The sequence below is a fragment of the Octopus sinensis genome, linkage group LG30, assembly GCF_006345805.1.
Source record: "Octopus sinensis linkage group LG30, ASM634580v1, whole genome shotgun sequence".
NCBI lineage: Eukaryota > Metazoa > Mollusca > Cephalopoda > Octopoda > Octopodidae > Octopus > Octopus sinensis.
In genome coordinates, this window is record NC_043026.1 from 1919836 (window position 1) to 1940793 (window position 20958).

At 41.1% G+C, this 20958-nt stretch overlaps 1 protein-coding gene across 1 annotated transcript in view; it reads left to right on the top strand.

Annotated features, from left to right (window-relative positions):
* The window catches only part of LOC115226527 (4-hydroxybutyrate coenzyme A transferase), a 50780-nt gene that overhangs the window by 28332 nt on the left and 1490 nt on the right, over positions 1 to 20958 (top strand). Inside the window, exons 2-7 of the mRNA XM_029797528.2 lie at positions 2206 to 2358; positions 13325 to 13564; positions 14676 to 14864; positions 17593 to 17808; positions 18222 to 18359; positions 19624 to 19752. Coding sequence (XP_029653388.1) covers positions 2206 to 2358; positions 13325 to 13564; positions 14676 to 14864; positions 17593 to 17808; positions 18222 to 18359; positions 19624 to 19752 — 1065 coding nt within the window. The remainder of the gene's footprint in view (positions 1 to 2205; positions 2359 to 13324; positions 13565 to 14675; positions 14865 to 17592; positions 17809 to 18221; positions 18360 to 19623; positions 19753 to 20958) is intronic.

A 20958-nucleotide genomic window follows, 5' to 3' on the forward strand; every position in this document is an offset into this window, starting at 1 on the left:
CACAGCCACTCCAGTGCCAGCTGTATTCCAGAACGTTGACCCCAGCCCTCAATAGCTGGGGTGTAGCAGCCATACTCTCTAGTGCTGTTGTCTGGGCTAAATACATGTTTGAGGATCTTGATAGAAGGCTATGGAAACATTTTGGCGCAGCCCTTTTGGCACAGCCCTTTTGGCACAGCCCTTTTGGCACAGCCCTTCTGGCCCCAACTATTTGCCAACTTTCACATCAGACACTTTAATGTTCCTCTTGGTCTCTTTTCCTTCCCCTCCCTCTTTCCATCTGTCTCTCACCTTCCCTCGCATTCTATTCTCTCTTTTCCCTCCTTCTCTCTCTCTCTCTCTTCCTATCTTCCCCCTCTCCTCCTCCCTCTCCAACTCCCATTCTCTCCACTCTCCCTCCCCCTCTCTCGTTTCCTCTATGCCCCCCCCCCATACATACAGACAGAAACAGAAAGGCTATTTTGTAGATAAAGAAATTAAATGTAACACACTTATACACTTTTTACTCTTTTACTTGTTTCAGTCATTTGACTGCGGCCATACTGGAGCACCGCCTTTAGTCGAGCAACTCGACCCCGGGACTTATTCTTTTGTAAGCCCAGTACTTATTCTATCGGTCTCTTTTGCCGAACCGCTAAGTGACAGGGACGTAAACACACCAGCATCGGTTGTCAAGCAATGCTAGGGGGACAAACACAGACACACAAACACACACATGCATATATATATACATATATACGACGGGCTTCTTTTAGTTTCCGTCTACCAAATCCACTCACAAGGCTTTGGTCGGCCCGGGGCTATAGTAGAAGACACTTGCCCAAGGTGCCACACAGTGGGACTGAACCCGGAACCATGTGGTTGGTAAACAAGCTACTTACCACACAGCCACTCCTGCTTGGATTTGATTTACAAAACATGTATCTATACGGATAAATGCAAACAGAAAGAAAGCAAAGACCCGAGATCTTTCAGATGATGACTATTCAAGTATAAATTCAAAGATATTTATGTATTAATTGAGCAAACTTACCCAGGATACAAATGATGGATAAAATGAATGGGGAGCAAGTACGATGTTGTAAGCCATTGGAACCTGAGTTCAAATCATGTGAGTGCTTCTGAGTGTTTTCTATCCCGAGGACTTCTGGATCTCATCTGTTGACTATATATATATATATATATATTATGTATATATATATATATATATATGAAGACCTATTGAGGCAAGTGAAAATCAAACCAAATCAAAATAGATGAACATCAATGGAATTTGTATCCTTTATGGTACCAGTGCCGGTGGCACACAAGAAAACCATCCGAACGTGGCCGTAGCCAGTACCGCATCGACTGGCCTCCGTGCTGTGGGCACGTAACAAACACCATCCGATCGTGGCCGTTCGCCAGCCTCATCTGGCACTTGTGTCGGTGGCACATAAAAACACCATCCGAGCGTGGCCGTCTGCCAGCCTCGTCTGGCACCTGTGTCGGTGGCACATAAAAACACCATCCGAGCGTGGCCGTTCGCCAGCCTCATCTGGCACCTGTGTCGGTGGCACATAAAATCACCCACTACACTCTCGGAGTGGTTGGCGTTAGGAAGGGCATCCAGCTGTAGAAACACTGCCAGATCTGACTGGCCTGGTGCAGCCTTCAGGCTCCCCAGACCCCAGTTGAACCGTCCAACCCGTGCTAGCATGGAAAGCGGACGTTAAATGATGATGATGATGATGATATTATGTATATATATATATATTATGTATATATATATATATGTATGAATATATATATATATATATATATATATATATGTGGTGTCCATAAGCTACTTTTGCAATTTGAAATTAGCAGAGTTTATTAGGAAACAGAGTCAGAGAAATAAAGTTTTTTTCGAGACGTCAGAACGCTTCAGCTTGGGCTCCACTGGTTGCACATAACACATCTAGACGATAAATTGTGGAAGTTGTAAAGATAATTTGTGAAAATAAAAAATAAGGATAACTTAGGGTTTATTGGAAAACAGAGGCAAAGAAATAAATTTTTATTAGAAACATCCAGAAACTCTGAAGAATTGTCCTTATTTTTCCTTTTTTCTGAATATTTCAGATTGTAAAGATAATTTATGGACATAATGATAATAATAAGAGTAATATCAATATTTAAGTGTTTCTTCTTAACTAATTACTTTTGCATCTTCTTGTGCAGGAATGCGTGTGTTTATGCACGGTGCTGCTGCAACTCCTGTCAGACTGGTGAATGCATTGGCTGAATATGGCAAGAAGGCTAACCTGAAGGATGTTGAAGTGATCCATATCCATACAGAGGGGCCTGGGACCTACGCAAAACCAGAGTATGAAGGTAAGCTTTTCTTTTCCTTCTTGTTTCATGTGATTCTTCTCCCAGCTTCATCTGTTGCTGGGGTTTGCAGGGAGGGCACCTTTGTGTTTTTGTGTATGTGTTTATGTGCTGGCACATAGCTTGTGGTGTTGCACCCACAATTGCACGATTGGGGTTTCAATTCCTGAACCAGGCGATGCATTGTGTTGAGCAAAAAACACTTAATTTCTCATTGTTCCAGTCCACTCACCTGGCAAAAATGAGAGGGATGGGCTCCACCAGGCTTTCTCACTCTCCAAGGGGTTAAGGGGCTTGTCATTGTATGTGTTTATCTAGGGACAAGAGATATTACACCTATAAAGGGATGTTGGAAAGGAGTGCTAAAGGTGGTACCCTTGAATGTGATCCAACCAACCTATGAACACGTATACAGGTGTATATAAAGTTTGAGGTTGTAGAAGTAAAATAATTAATAATAAAGAGGGGGAGTTTCTAACAATGCAAAAACAGGAGATTAAGAAACCTTTATATATTTCAGGCTCAAAGGCTCATCATCAGAAGTGATGGCCATGTTGCTTTCAAATTTTGGCACAAGGCCAGCAAGTTCAAAGGAGGGGATAAATTGATAACATTGACCCCAGTACTCATCTGGTACTTATGTTATCAACCCTAAAAGGAGGCCTTGGTGGAATTTGAACTCAGAATGTAAAAATATACTAAATGCCATTAAGCTTTTTGCCAGTTTACTGCCTTAGTAATAATCCTTCCTACTGTGGGCACAAAGCCTAGAAGTTTGGGCTGGGGCTAGTTGATCACATCGACCCCAGTGCCCAACTGGTACTTATCTTATCAAGGACAAGAGGTAAAGTTGGCTTTGGCAGAATTTGATCTCAGAACATAAAGATTGACAAATGTCGCTAAGCATTGACTGCTACCATGGCTCCTACTATGACCACCACCACAACCAGTAGACACTCATCTCCATCATCACTATTGTAAACATACAGCTAGCCATCCACCCCACCCCCACTATAATGTCTATGGCCATTGGCAACACCATTTTTGAGGAACTGCTGTTACCATATTTACTGGGTAAAGCTGGGTCCTGCCTGTTTTGTGATCTAAAGGGTGTTCAGGCTCATCCCATAAATAATATAATTTTCTCAATTGCATGAACTAAAGCTCAGAGGGGGATGGGATAAACTACCTGCATCAACTTACTATAAAAGCAGGTAGTAATTTTACCTTGTCCTTATTCTTAGTGCAAGTTTTGAAGAGTGCAGTTCAATTTTAGCAGTTATTTTCTCAAAGCTATCATGGAAGTGACAAAGGAGCCTATTTGGCATATTTTGATTTCTGAGTTCTATAAAGGCAACAGCACATATGGTGTTCAGGATAAATTTGACAGATTGCATAAAAGGAAAAGAAAGAACAATATCTCATCTACAAAATAAAAGTATTTTATAAAATAAAAAGGTATCAGCTAGATTATGACTGGTAGATAACAGTTTACTCAAAGTAACCACCCTCAGCTTCCACTCTGGCCTGAAGATGGTTTTGGAACCTGGCGCGTTTCTCACTGTGTCCCTGGGAAAATCTTCGAACCCCTTGATCTCAGCTTTGGTGTTACAGGTAGAGTGGTTAGTGTCTTTCTCCCCCCCCCCACACATCAGTCCATGGGATTACAACTGGGAGAATTAGGAGGACAGAATTTGGGGCTGGTGACATTGTAGAAATTCTCCGATAAACACTTCTGACTTTTCCTGGAGGTGTGGTAAAAAACCAAATCCTGCTGCTACATCTATGGCCTTCCAGCAGTGACCCTCTCCAACCACGGATTGACCATAGTCTCTAGAAGCTTCACATAACCATCTGAATTGAGCCTAAGGCCCTGTTCAAAGATGTAGGGATGAATTCTGGTGTACAGATGCGCTCAGAAGACCTGCTGTGCCGTTTCCTGCTGGACACGGCTTCATAGCTCCATTGCAGCTCTGCATGTCATGTCCCACAGCCATTACAGTGTTTACAGAGCATTGAGCAACAGTCATGATGCTGAGCTTTTGATCAATCATCATGATGCAGTTAACTCTTTCTCCAATACTCAGAAGGCTTCCAGTCCTCCATGTCAGCTGACTTTTTCTTAGTTATAATCTTTAATCTTGATGCTCTCCAACGCCAGCAAGCTGTTCCTACAAAAAAAGGGAGACATAAAAGTCATCAAATTTAGCCCAAACATTCTCTACATAAATTCTCAGTTGTTCACTTCCAGTGATGGGCCTTCAAGCAACCTACAACACCCTATTCTTAGAAGTTATGGGCTGATGTGGGATCACAGGCTCACTAGGCTGGTCTTATTTCAGTTTGTGAAGAATTTAAGTGACTTGATGTAATTTAGTAACATCAGTGGTTTTTTCAATCACCAGTTTCCTCATCAGTCACAACAGAGTTTGTCTTAGCATGCAGCTGGCAGTGGGTACATGCTACTGACATGCCCATCCAAGCTGAAATGCCCCTCCAGCATTCTCACCACTGCTGTGGGACGAATTTTATCTGTTACTGATTAATGCTTTTAAACACAGTATGTCCAAAAGAGATATTCATCTCTGGATGAATGGCTGCTGTTAATTTGCCTTACATGATGTATTTGCATTAAGTATGATGCACAAATGCCTGTTCTAATCTATTACTGATTCTGGTGCACATAATGGGTTATGTGTGCACTCATGCTCATGCATATATGTATATGTACAAACACACACACACACACACAAACACTCACACACACACATTAATATAATACGATCTGTAGTTTCTCTTTTACTATAACTTTTAGTTTCTCAGTTCTGATGTTATAATAATAATAATAATAATAATGAACTTGTAGTATTCAGTGCTCTGGTGCACTACAACTCATCAGAAAAAAAGTAACTAAAACTATGTGAACAATATATAGAAGATGGACAAGAAGTGAACAGTGAATAAGTCTTTACAAAAAGAAAAATGGGGAGGATGACATTAGGTGAATTTCAGGAAGCATGGAAGTTTTGAAGGATGTAGTGTCTTGATAGTTAACAACGGATGCAGGTAGGTTATTCCATGCTTCAGTAAAATATCCAGTGCTCCGGTTGAGAATTCACGGATGAGATATTTTGAATTAATATATTCAGTATTTACAGGAAAATTTTGAATTGTGTTTGAGAGATGAGATCGAATGAGACAGGATGTCATCAGTAAGCATTGCTGGTGGTCACGAAATGGAACAACAGATTACAAAGGTACAAATGGCAGTAACTCTCTATTTAATTGTCCCCAGGGTATGTTTAGGTCAGCTGATTATGTCATATTCTCTCTCTCTCTCTCTCTCTGTTGATAAATCTTGAGTATATAGATTCAAAACTATCTTTTATTGTCTACTTGTCTACCATTATCCATCTATGCACATTTCTCTCCTACAATGCATTGATTTTCCCTGATCTTGCAATCTCTACACCTCATGCCTCTCATTCTTATGGTGTACAATATTGCTAAACCTCTTCCTTTCTGCTTCTCCCTTTATAATCCTCTCTCACCCTTATCCCATTCTGTCTGCTTCACTCTTGATCTGGTTGGAACTTTGCACCAGATCTGTTTTGTCATCTTCAGTAGATTGTCCCAAATCAACTTTGAATTGACCTCTGCATAATATGTCTCTATCTCTTCCCTCTTCATGTCAAATGCTTCAACTAGAATTTCTCTAAATTTCTGATTGTTCAATGGGTCTTTAAGCTTCAATATTCTCCTTATCGAGACTGGCTTGTGTCTCTGAGTACTTTTAACTCCAAGTTTGAAGCCCCTTACCCCTAACCTATGTTAGATTGCACATTCTGCACCAGGAAAGGACTTTGTGTTTACAATCACCTGTCTATCTGTTTGATTGTGAGAGCATAGTCATTCTACCTTGTGTGCCCACCAGATTGGTAGGTGTTCAAGTGGCAGGCTGGTTTCCTGATCACCAACCCAATCATCAGGTCATTTGCATCACAAAACTCCTAGAGCTTTGTTCCCACCTTGTTTCTAGAGCCAAATTCGTAGCCTATGTATATCACAGAATCCAAGATATACAAAGTGCACTCCAACATGTTCAATGAAGTCACCAGCCAGGAAAATAAGGTCACTGTCATTCACCATTGAGATAATCTTCAAAAGGGCATCATGAAAAAGAGCTTCCTTTGCTTCATCTACCAGTCCAGATTAAGGAGCATATGCAGAGATAAAAGTTGCTGTTATTTTTCCAAGACTAGCCTAGCTTAATTACCGTACCATACACTCTGACCTCAATTACTTTACCTCCATATTTCTCAGCTAAAAGTATGCTCACACCCTACACCTTCACAATTTCCTGCTTAGAAAATTTTATACTTTTGTACCTTGCCAATGAGAAGTCTGACTGAGGCCCCCCTCCATCTTACCACTTGCACACTGTACATGTCTACAGGCCTCTAGCATTTCAGCAATCTCCCCAGACCGATCCTTCCTTGCGCGTACATTGGTTGTGGCTGCCCTGGGTCAGATAGAATTCATTGAGATAGATTTCCTTTGGCTGGTTGAAGAAATCTTATTTTTTAAAGCATGGTTCTTATTCAATGTGTCTCTTTATGCTGAACTGCTAAGTTATAGGAATGTACTCAAACTGACATTGGTTGTCAAGGGGTGGTGGGGTGCAAACACAAAGATACACACACACACACAAAAGGTTTCTTTCAGTGTCTGTCTCCCAAATCCACTGACAATGTTTCGTTCAGCCTGAGGCCAAAGCAGAAGAAACTGCATGGCACTTTGAGTAAGTGTCTTCTACTATAACCTTGGGCCAGCCAAAGCTTTGAAAGTGAATTTGGTAGACGGAAACTGAAAGGAGCCCATCAAATAAATGATGTTGGGGTCAGTTTTGTCTTTCATCCTTCCAAGGCCTGCAAAATTAAGTACCAGCTGAGTACTGGGGATGATGTAATCAGTTAACCCTTACTTTTAAAATCCCTGGCTTTGTGCTAAAATTTGAAACAATCAGTAATTCGAAAATTACTATTTTTAAATCTCGCAACGTGAGATATTCAGCAAAGGGTACTTTGGAGTAAAGCTTATAATTCAACCACTGATATCTTATTGAGCAAGATATATATCCATGAAAAGTGTTAATAGAAGGGAACACAGGAGTCATGACCTGGATGTAGTCTGGCCCCATTATATATGTGTGTGTGTGTTTGTCCTCCACTACTGCTTGGCAACCGGTGTTGGTGTGTTTATGTCCCCATAACTTAGCAGTTTGGCAAAAGAGACCAATAAATATTAGGCTTAAAAAAAATAAATACAATGGTCTATTCATTTAAATAATTCTTCAAGGTGGTGCCCCAGCATGGCCATAGTCTAATGACTAAAACAAATAAAATGTTAAAGATAAAAGTTAAATATATATATATATACACATACACACACACACATATGCATATACACACATATACATATATATATAATATATATATATATATACACACACACGCACACATATATATACACACACACACACACACATATGCATATACACACATATACATATATATATAAATATATATTTACACACGCACGCACATATATATACATACATATACACACACATATATATATACACATACACACACACACATATGCATATACACACATATACATATATATATATATATGATAGGATTATCTTAATACAGTGATTATGAAGAGCCTAGGCAGAAAGAGTGATTCAGTACTATTGAAAGTAGAATGAATTATTTTATTGAAGGTGTTCAGTGATTATTTGAAAACTGTTGCCTTAGCCAGAAGAAATCTATTTATATATGTGTGCATACACACACACACACGTGCACACACACACATGCACACACACACACACACGTGCATACACACACATGCACACACACACACACATTGGTTTTCCTGGCTGACAGACAGTTGTTGCATTTAAATTCCTACAGCGTTGGAGGTGCTCACCTCTGCTGTGTAGAAGGTGACTTTGTCTCCTCCTCCATGTACCTTTACTCACTCACTACAGCAGCAATGACACTATACCACTGTAGCCACCACCACCACTACCACCACTGTAGCCACCACCACCACTGCCACCACTGTAGCACCACTACCACCACTGTAGCCACCACCACCACTGCCACCACTGTAGCCACCACCACCACTGTAGCCACCACCACCACTGTAGCCACTACCACCACTGCCACCAACAACAACAAGTGTAAACCTGCTTCAGTAACAAACCAGCAAATTGCATCTCTCCTGTGACCAGATGGTCTTTCATTTTTGGTGTTTCTGTTTTGTGTAAATATATTCCATGAATGTAGCAATTCTATCCAAACTGTTATCATGTATGCTGTACTATTTTCTACTCCGTCTGGCAAACGCATCAACATTGTACATGTTGTAAAAATGTTGTTTAAACATCCAAGTATTGTCCCTGTCTTTCCAAATCCTCTGCTATTTCATACGAGATTTTTACTTCTCCAAACTAGTCCTGATTTAAAAGTTAACCTACTATTTTTATGGATGTAAATTTTGTTGTGAAAAATTCGATTTGTTTGCTGGTAAAAAAAAACAGCATTCTATTTGAGAAACTAATCAAGACAGGTATACAAAACACTGTAAGTGAAATACAGTTCTTCCACCAAACTTTAGTCACAATTTATGTTCCTAACACTAGCTTAATGATAACTAAGTTATTTTACTAAATTCTTTGTTATATTTAAAATGGGAACGAAACGCAGAGCATTTCAATAGAAATATGGTAAGAAAAGGGTAAATTAGGGTGGACCAAGAATCATGCATCAAAACAGTTGCCCTTTTATTTATATTTATGTTATTATTAATTTTGTTCATTATTTACAAGTTATTCATCCTTTTTATTTTACTCTATTTTAGACAAATTTGAAGCATGTCTTTGACAATTCCAGAGCCTATTGAACTTATTTTGTGCATGACTTTTGGGTCCAGCCTATATTTAAAAAAACAAGAAACAGCAGTATTTATCTCAAGAAAACTTTCTCGAGACAAACCCCACTGTTTTCTGGCTTTTTACATTATATTCACATTAAGTAAGATGTACACAATGCAAACTCCTATGTTTTCTGTTCTACGTTTTTATAGAATGTCTGATAATATTCCTTACATACTTCAACCGTTCCCTTTGGAACATTGGCCATCGATCACTTTTCTTTACAGTTCTCAACTCTGGGCTGTTTTTGTTATTTTTTTTCTTGCTTCTTTCCCCTTGGACCTCTCTTTTTCTCCCACAGGATCCTGTTTCCAGCTGTTTTTAGGGCAGCCTCTCTTTCTGTGGGTTCCAGGTCAAGACCTGACATGTTTGTCTGAGTGAAAACCTTCGTCTCCCAGCTCTTGTTGGTTTTAAATTGTCTTCGATGTCTCTGTGGCTTTGCTGTTTTCTTTGTAGAGCTGTCAGCCCCGTGCAACCTTTTTTTTTTTTTACCTCTGCAAAAAAGAGGTCCATATTAGTCTAGCCTCTCTATCCTTTGACCTGTCCAGCATGGGAGGCCTGCCTTAACTAAGGGCTTGTCCCCTGCTAGCATGGCTATCACAATTATTGAGGACTGAATCAAGTGGTGATATTGAGTGTGATGCTTGGATAAATAGCACTCATCATCATCATCATCACTATCATCAGTTAACATCCATTTTCCATGCTGGCATGGGTTAGATAGGGGTGTAAGCTACATAGGGGTGCAAACTGGGGCTAGTAAGCTACAGAGCTGCAACGGGCTTGAATTGTCTGTTTTGGCTTGGTTTCTATGGCTGGATACCCTTCCTAATGCCAACCACCCCATAGAGTGTACTAGGTGTCTTTTACATGCCAACAGCATGGGTGCCCTTTATGCGTGACTGGCATGGGTGCCTTTCATGTGTGACCAGCACTGAACCATGACTATGATCTCACTTGGTTTGACATGTTTTCTCAAGCACAGCAAATCACCAGAAGTCTCAGTCACCTGTCATCACCTGGATGAGACCAAACACCTGAAGATGATGCTTCACCACCCTGTCCCATGTCTTCCTTGGGAGGTCTTGCATCAAGTGTCTTTTTGTCAAGTCAGGGTTCAACAGAGTTTAAGAAGCAGTGGAATATTTCTGCAGCAGTATCTGAAGGATGTGAGTGTAATGACGTCAACGTTTGAAGTTGTCTGTACATTTTAATGGGGTGTGTGAGATGGTTGTGTTCGGTAAAGGTTGAAAGAAGTGGGTGAAAGGGTGGATCATGGTTGTGCTCCATTATAAAGTTCCAGAAGAGTTGTTCTTGTATTCTAGATAGGCTTGGCAGCCTGACAGACTGTAACCTAGCCAGCACTTTTGTGTTTAAGGTGGTGTTGAGTATTTGTTGTATGAGCGAGGAATGTAGCTGAAAGCATTGTTAATGTCAGTGGTGAATGGCAGATGTGGAAGGTTTTACGTTGTTGAAGCCATCATCATCATCGTTTAACATGTTTTCCATGCTGGCATGGGCTGGACGGTTTGACAAGGGCTGGCTAGCCAGAAGAGTACACCAGGCTTCAGTCTGTTTTGGCATGCTTTTCATGGCTGGGTACCCTTCCTAACATCAGTCACATACTGAATGGATGGAGCACTTTTTACATGGCACCAGCGCTGGTGGGGTCTGCCTTGAGAGTGTTGTTTATACAGCTGCATGCCCTTCCAAACACCAACCACTTATGGACATGACAGGAGGAAGGAACAGGGAGAAGAAAGGGAGAATTAAGAAATTAGCAATTAGTGATGGAGAAATGAAAACATTGAAAGCTGAGGCTGTGTGAAAGGGTGAGATTTTGATAGATTACCTGAACTGTGAGAAGACCCTCGGAAACCCTACTGGTGGCCTCTGGTCTGTGTATTGCCTTGTTGCTAGTTCTTTTTGATCTTTAATCCTTTGTCAGAGGTTCAATGGTGGTTAATGCAGACTCCCGAGCGGGCAGATGGATTTCCAGCCATCAAGTTCATTCCGGTGTCCAACCATCTTGTTCTTGGTCTGCTCCGAGGCCTCCTGCCACTTCGTCTTGCTTTATGTCTCTGAGGGACCAGAGTTGTGACCTTGCAATGCAGAGACTCAGCAGCTTGACCCAGAGAGACTCCTTGATCTCTGCACTACACATCCTGTTGAGTAACATTAATCTAGGGATCCTTTAGGGCATCACTTCCCAATCAGGGTCCATGTGACCCTTGGGGGGTCCATGTGACCCTTGGGTGTCCATGTGACCCTTGGGGGGGGGTCCATGCAAGAGTTGGCTGTTAAAATTTATACTTTAACGGTCTTTTATCTTTTACTTGTTTCAGTCATTTCACTGTGGCCAGGCTGGGGCAATGCCTCGAAGAACTGACCAGTACTTGATTTTTTGGTTAAACCTGGAACTTAATTCTATTGGCTCTCTTTTAGCTGAACCATTAATTTATGGGGATGTAAACACACCAACACTGGTTGTCAAGTGGTGGGGGGGGACAACAGACAGACACACACACACATAAATAGCGGGCTTCTTCCAGTTTTCGTTTACCATATCCACTGACAAGGCTTTGGTTGGTCCGTGGCTATAGTAGAAGACACTTGCCCAAGGTGCCCCGCAGTGGGAATTCCTGAAACATTGAATGGCTATGAGGGTCCTGTAAAGGAGAATAAGAATCAAAAGATGAAAAAGATGTTTGTTGCACACGACGCATTTGTTGGAGGAAGGGAGATAACTGACTGCCGTCAGAAGTTAAAGGGAGTTAACAACGTCAGATTATCGAATCTAATCCTTTTTCCTGAACTCATTGCTTTCAGATTTCAACAATGTGACCTTTTAATCACAATATAACATTATACGGTACTAATGGGAAACCGGTTATAAAATAGGCAGAATGTTCTTGTTTAAACGCCTCATAACTTTTTTTTATTTTTGGGAACTTTCAGAAAAATTTTGCAAATTTGTTTTTTATGCTCAGGAATTCATACATTCATAAAAAAAAATTATTAAAAATTTTTGAAACCCCTCTTTCTTCTCCCCATTACATCCTAAAATTTCCATTCTTTTTGATTTTTAAAAAAAATCAGTGTTTAAGATATGAACAGGAGTGGCTGTGTGGTAAGTAGCTTGTTTACCAACCACATGGTTCCAGGTTCAGTCCTACTGCGTGACACCTTGGGCAAGTATCTTCTGCTATAGCCTTGGGCCGACCAAAGCCTTGTGAGTGGATTTGGTAGACGGAAACTAAAAGAAGCCCGTCGTATATATATATATATATATAATATATATATATATATATGTGTGTGTGTGTGTGTGTGTTTGTGTGTCTCCCTAGCATTGCTTGACAACCGATGCTGGTGTGTTTACGTCCCCGTTACTTAGCGGTTCGGCAAAAGAGACCGATAGAATAAGTACTAGGCTTACAAAGAATAAGTCCCGGGGTCGATTTGCTCGACTAAAGGCTGTGCTCCAGCATGGCCACAGTCAAATGACTGAAACAAGTAAAAGAGTAAAAGAGCTTAAATTATTTGCTTAAATCGCAGGTATGGACCAGCCTCGGGTGCATCCTCATTCCATTAAATGTGTTTTTGGGGGAGAAAATATTGAATGAACTTGAATGTCAGTGACAAAGAAACGAGGACGGTATCAGATGGTTGTGAGATGTGCTAAAAACAATAGCTAAGTTGCCCTTAAATCACATATGAAAGGCAATTTGTTTGCATAATTATATGAATTCCTGTGTGTAGAACAAGAAATTTGCAAACATTTTCAGAAAATTCCAAAAAGTAAAGAAGTTCTGAGAGATTCTCTGGGGTGCTTCAACCAGAATTTAGCTGAATATTTGGACTGTTTCAATGCTAAACGGTTTACCAAATGCATGACACCCAATAAACATTTTGGGATAATTCATTTACACATTTCCTCACCAGGTGTCTTCTCTCCCATTGCAGGTATTTTCCGCAGTAATTCGCTGTTTTTGGGTGCCAACTGTAGACAGGCTGTGGCTGAAGGTCGTGGTGATGCCACACCGATTTTCCTTGGAGAGATCCCACACCTCTTCAGACGTAAAATCCTATCTTTGGATGTAGCAATTGTGTCTGTGTGTCCTCCAGACAACCACGGATTCTGCTCTCTTGGACCCAGCGTTGACTGTGCTCGCAGTGCACTCCAAAATGCCAAATATATCATTGGTAAGTGGAATTGTCTTTGTTTTTTGTTGGTGTTGTTGTTCTTCGTTTTTGTTCTGATTACATCTGAGATGTTTCAATGGGATTATTTTAATTGACTGCTGCTTAATTACCAGGATTTAATTACCAGCCCTTCAGCTTTCAGACTTCTCTGCTTATTTATTCACATCATTTAAAATTAATCCTGGATTATGTTGTAGCTTTGAGAATTCAGTAATGGGATTCTTTATTTTTCTAGAAGGAAGTTTTAGGGCAGGTGTAAGAGGTCAGAGCTGGCCTGTTTAAACATAAAGCAGCAATAACGTTTGGGCCTGATATAACCAGATCAAATGCTTAAAGATTCAAGTGAAAAGGGCTGACTAAGTACTGTAGGCATTTTGTTTGATGTGTTAAACATTCTGCACCCGTCCAGGTAGCCCCTGATCCAATCGTGCTTTGGACGTGATGGGAAGAACCTAAAATATGAAAGACTTAGGGCAGAGAGTTGCAACTCGTCCGTGTGCTGTCAATATTCTCGAATGTGACTGAGTTAGCAGAACCGTTAGCACATTGGGCAACAGGCTTACTGTCATGTCATCTGTCTCAATGGTCCGGTTTCAAATTCCACTGAGGTCGATTTTGCCTTTTGCTCCTTTCAGGGTTGATAGAATAAATACCAGCTTTGTACTGGGGTCAATGAAATTGATTATTCCCCTCTTCCGAATTTTCAGGCCTTGCACCTATAATAGAAAGGATTATTATTATTAATAATAATTGAATATTGACTTGAGTTTCAACCTCCTCAACCATTATTGGTCAATTTGTTGGACAGCTTAGCAGGCCAAAACTTTGAAGTCACTGTCAATACTTTTTGCTTGTTAAAGCAAAACAAACATATGGCAGTTTGGTAGCATGCTTGCTTTCCAATTACATGGTTCTGGGTTCAGTCCCACTGCTTGGCACCTTGGGCAAGTGTCTTCCACTATAGCCTTGGATTGACCAAAGCCTTATGAGTGGGCCTGGTGTACACACACACACACACACCCATTATTTGTCCTCTTTCTCATTTGTTTTACTTCCCCTTTAATTCTGTCTTTTATGTCTGTTTTCTCTCCACCACCTCCACCACTTACAGGTCTGGTCAATAAACGCTTACCCCGTACATTCGGTGATGGCATCGTACACATCTCCCACTTTGATGCCCTGGTTGACGAGAATGCAGAGTTGCCTGAACACAAGGAACACATCCTCTCCGATGAGGAGAAACAGATTGGCAAGCTGATTGCTGAGAATCTGGTCCATGATGGTGCCACCCTGCAGATGGGTAAGTACATGATTGTTGTGTGAGGCAGGAAGCTGGCAGACTCATTAGCACACTCGGCCGAATGCTTCCTGCTATTTTGCCTTTAAACTACGTTCTGAGTTCAAATTCCGCCAAGGTCGACTTTGCTTTTCATCCTTTAGGGGATTGATAAATTAATTACCAGTTGAACACTGAGAACGATGTAATCAACCCCTTCCCTCCCACCAAATGGCTGCCCTTGAAACCATCATCATTGTTGTTGTTATTGTTGATTTTGTTTCTGTTGTTGTTTACCTATAGATTGCTCACTAGTCACAGTATGCTTCTTCATCATCATCATCATCATCATCACATTGCCTTTTCCATGCTTGCAAGGGTTGGACATAGTTTATTGAGGCAGATTTTTCTATGGGTTGGATGCCCATCCTGTCACCAACCCTCACCTGTTCCCAAGCGGTTGTCCGGAAAGTTCATGCCAATTTATAGTAGCTTACCTTTTGACTTAGTTCAGAACGTGGTTGAGTCCATGAAATAGGATTTGACTACACCTCCATTTAGAGCACAGTTTAAGCTATCTTTTCGTGGAAGAAGGTTTATGTTCCTATAACCTGTGTTAATTCTGTAACCCTTTAAAATGGAAGAAAGTTCATTTTCAACACTTGATGTTTTTCTTTTACCGTAAAGGGAAAATGCTTCACAAGCAACCAAAGAAATATGCACAGTTTACGGTGATGTTTCTTTATCCGAAAGAACTGTATGGAAGTGGTTCACAAGGTTCCGAGCTGGAGATTGTAGCCTTATTGATAAAGAGCAATCAGGCAGACCATCCACTACAGATGATGACCAAATCAAGTCATTAATTGAGAATAACCCACATTGGACAACCCGAGAATTGGCAGAAAGCCTCAACCTATCAAAATCCGTAATTCATGAGCACCTGGTAAAGTTTGGGTACACAAATCGCTATGACGTTTGGGTACCACAAGAGTTGAGTGAGAAGAATCTTTTGGAGTGAAAATGCGTCTTTTTTAAAGCAAATTGTGACAGGTGATGAGAAATGGATTATCTACTGAAATGTTCAGAGAAAGCGATCCTGGAGTAAGCGACATGAGCCACCCTTAGCGACCCCCGAAGTGCGTCTTCACCCTAAAAAAGTCTTACTTTGTATCTGGTGGAATTGGAAAGGAATTCTGTACTATGAACTACCAGACAATAAATTCTGAGGAATATTGCTCACAACTGGACAAGTTAAAAGCAGCAATTCAAGAGAAACGTCCAGAATTGGCCAACTGGAAGGGTGTTGTTTTCCAACATGATAATGCAAGACCGCACGTTTCTTTGGAAACCAGACAAAAATTGCTGCAGCTCGGCTGGGATGTGTTACCCCACCCTCCATATTCACCAGATATTGCTCCTTTGGATTTCCACTTATTCAGGTCTCTGCAGAATAGTCTTAATGGTAAAAATTTAAATTCCTTGGATGACATAAAAAGATACCTTGATGAATTCTTGGCCATGAAACCACCTCAATTCTGGGAAGAGGGTATTTTCAAGTTAAAGGAAAGATGGAGACGCATTGTGCAACAAAATGGTTCATATTTGGTTGATTAAAAATGTAAATGGCAAGTATTTATTGACCTTTTACTTTCCTTTAAAAATCGGCACGAACTTTCCGGACAGCCCAATAGTATTTCCCCAATGACTAGAGACATTGCTTTCCATGGAAGACTGCAAATCAGTTGACCACTGCCTGTATGATTGCAACACTCACAGCTATTATGTGAAATCAAGGCAAGATAATCACACACACACACATGCACACACACGCACACACACACATACACGAACACATATACACATACACAGCACACACACATATGCGCACACATACATACACTCACATGCACACATACGCACACCTACACACTCACATACACTCTCACACATACATACACACACACTCATATATACACTTACACACACATACACGCACACACACACAAACACACAAACACACACCACACACGCTCATACATACACCAAGACCTTCTTTTAAGTTTGCGTCTACCAATCCTACTCAAGGCTTTGGTCAGCCAAAGGTTATAGTAGAAGCCCAAGGTGCCATGCAGTGGGACTGAACCTGGAATCATGTGGTTAGGAAGCCATGCCTGCGCCTTTGTGAGTGGATTTGGTTGATGGAGAGTGAGAGAAGCCTGTCGTTTGGCCATGGGGGAAAATGTGACCCTACCTGGAAGCAGAAGAGAAAGGGCATCCGACATAGGCAGACAGACAGACGGACAGACATAGGAGCAAACAATTCCATCTGACCCAGGTCAGCATGGAAAAGTGGATGTTAAAGTAATGATGACGACAATGATGATGACGATGATGATGCCTCCCCCCCCCGATCTGTCTGTTTGTCGTCGTACCATTTCTCTATCTTCTCTCTCTCTCTCTCTATTTGTCTCTCTCTTTATCTGCCTTTATATGTGTTTGCCTGCCTGCCTGTCCGTCTGTCTGTCTGTCCGTCTGTCTGTCTGTCTGTCCATTTCTTCAATTGTCTTTTCATACAATGTATACATACACACACTCACACACACACTCACACGCACGCACACACACGCACAAACATGCACACCCACACACACACACACACGCACAAACATGCACACACACACACACCCACACACACATACACAAACCATTAAAAACTGTTAACCGTTTGTGTTGTCCCCTTCTAATTTCCCAGGTATTGGTTCAATCCCTGATGCCGTCCTGGCCCAACTGGGCAACCACAAGGACTTGGGTATTCATTCTGAGATGTTCAGTGATGGTGTGGTTGACTTGGTCAAGACTGGTGCCATCACCAACGCCAACAAAGTTCTGCAACCTGGCAAAATTGTGAGCAGCTTCACCGTGGGGACCCGCAAACTCTACGACTTCTTGGACAATAACCCCTTTGTAGGTAAGGCACAGGAAGTTTGCAAAATATCTTTTATCTTATTCTCACTCTTTTACCTGTTTCAGTCATTTGACTGTGGCCATGCTGGAGCACCGCCTTGAAGAATTTTTAGTTGAATGAATTCACCTCAGTACTTAATGTTTTTTTGTTAAGCTTGATACTTATTCTATTGGCCTCTTTTGCTGAACTGCTAAGTTACGGGCATATAAACACACCAACATCAGTTGTCAAGTGGTGGTGAGGACAAACAAGGACACACACACACATATATAATTCACCGTCACTAAAATGCTATAACCACGCTATCCCTACAACAACAGGCGCAGTAACATGTACAGTATAATCCACTACCTCACCATCACTACTACTACTACTACGACCACCAATAACACCTGTACTCCTGTTTCTAATTGCAGTGATGTGTGATGTAGCTTGGACAAACAGTGAGGCAAACATCTGTCAGAATCCACGAGTGACTGCCATCAACTCCTGCATTGAGGTCGACCTTACTGGACAGGTGTGTTCAGACTCCATTGGGACACGCATATACTCAGGTAAGATTTCACAGGATATCAATTTATATCTTTATACGTTAAACTCCTGTGACTTAATTATATTATATAAGCTGGTCCCGCAAAATGTCAGGCTACCATTTAATATATGTTCTCACTAAAACGGTGCAAGGCTTTTGGGCTCATCCTTCTTTTCGTATACCTTTGCTGCTCTCTTCCAAGGAATCTAATGCTCTTAGCTTACTTTTTCTTTGGGGTTGGCCAGATTGGAGCTATCTCGAGTATAACCAGCCGAAATTGCAAAGATAATCTGGAACTCGACTGAGGAAAGAAAAATCCGAACGACCCGTCCTTGTTTCCTTGTTTCGTCTGGATGTTTTGTTGTCCCCTTTTTTGTATCACCTAACTGTCTGGATGTTTTGAATTCTTGTTCCATTTTATATTTATATATATATATCTCAACAATGGAGTAGTCACTACTGATGGGCTTTAGTTCCAAGCAAAACCAGCTTGCTAGTTTAGTGATCTCGCTCACTGTAGGGCAGTTATCTCCCTTGTCAGTACACAGAATGTGCTTTATACGACTGCAAAGGTCTTTGACTCTTGTCCAAGACCTTTGTATCTATAGCAATGTAGATGCTACCCTTCACCCTCAGTCACTATTAGTATGAGACAGTTGAATTCTTCCTTTTTGGTTTTATATTGCCTCTAGCCACCTTCATTATTTTATATATACACACACACACACACACCCCCATTTTTATTTCTTTCCTAGTTCCAGCTTGCGAGCTGTTGTCATGTTGCGGAATTGCCATTCGCTTTGCTACACTTTCACAACTTGAAACCTTCCCTGACATGTGGCACTTGGTGAATGAGGGAGTTTTGTATTGCTGCCCTCATCTGTGTTTCTTGCCCCAGGACTCTTGATAGGAGAGGATCCAGTTTTGTTTTGAAAATGCCTACATCCATCCCATATAAGTATCTCAGGCGTTTTGGGAGGGCATTGAAGGACTGTCGGGCCCTTGAAGCCCAAGCTGTTGCAGTGTCTGGTCCTGTATCCTGACGACAATGTTGAGATTTTTGGTACTATGTAGTGAAACCCTGCTCTGCTGTTTGTGTAACTTTCAATACCAAAGTTTGCTACAAGTTCTTGTGCTTGTGATCCTTAGACACACACACACACACACACAACACACACACACACACACACACACGTACATGCACATATTTATATATATATATACAACATCACCGTCATGTCTTTTCCTCTGAAGCATCTCTAACAGTATTTCTCTCTGATGTCTAGGTTTTGGTGGTCAGATAGACTTCATTCGAGGAGCTGCCCTCAGCAAAGATGGCCTGGGTAAACCCATTATTGCTCTGGCCTCAACTACCAAAAAAGGAGAATCAAAAATCCTTCCCACCATTAAACCAGGTAAGCGAACCTTTTCTCTATCTTTGTTTCATTTTTTGTTGTTGATTTCACTGTTGTATAGTCAAGGAGCTCTTCCACAGCAACAAGCCGCTTCTTCTCTGTCCCCTATTCTCATACTTTTACCCATCTTGTGCCCCTCATTTCCTAGTACGTAGTTGCCCTCCGGGGGTTTGTAGTCTTGCAAACTGCAAGCCTCTGTAGGGCTGGTGGAAAAAAAGAGAAGAAAAAAACACTGTAAAGTGATTGGCATTTGGAAAGGCATGAAGCGATGGAAGACCCTGGAGTGTGATGCAGTCCTTGGGTCCATCAGTCCTGTCAAATCAGGCAACCCATGCTACTTAAAAGTTAAAGTTACCTTCTCAAGTCTTGCTGACTCTTAGGGGCTGGTTTCCCAGTTTCCATGGTAGATAAATTCCCCACCTGGAAGGGACGCTAGTCCTTTGCAGGATTACTCGTTTTTGCCAGCTGAGTGGACTGGTCAAAAACACAACATGTTGCCCAGTCCAGGAATTGAAACCACAATCTTATGATCATGAGTCCAACACCCTAACCACTAAGCTATGCACCTCCACAACCCATGCTAGCATGTAACATGAAGAATAACCCTTTAACAGTAAAACTACTCTGTCAAATGTAGAGCATATTCATTCATATTGCTTTGAATTAATCATGCATTATCTCAGCTTTGAGATTTTGATGAGATTGTTTCGTAATTTTGAAAATGACATTGTAGGGTTGGCATGAGAGGATGGATCAGGTTGGTTTGAAATAAGTGGATTATTTGGGCAGGATGCTCCCAGTTTAACCCTTTAGCATTCAAATTCAATCAGATGTAATTCTTATTTATCCTCGTTATTTTGAATTACCTCATAGTTTAGCAATTTTGATGATGTGATTGCTTAATTTTAGAAGGACAGTGTAGCTTATATGCATCTGAGAGATTTCAACGTGAAACATAGAATATTTAGGCCAGACACCTATTAGCATTCCGATTATTCTGTTGAATGCAAATCTTATTTATCCAAATATTATCTTGTAGCTTTGAGATTTCAATGGCATGACTATATATTTTAGACATACATTGAAGGGTAGGTGTGAGAAGCTGGATCTGGTTGATTTCAACATATATGTTTGGATATGGATGGATTAAATACTAAAGGGTGAAATGATGCTGATGTATGTTTGGGCTAGCCTTTCTCTATTTGA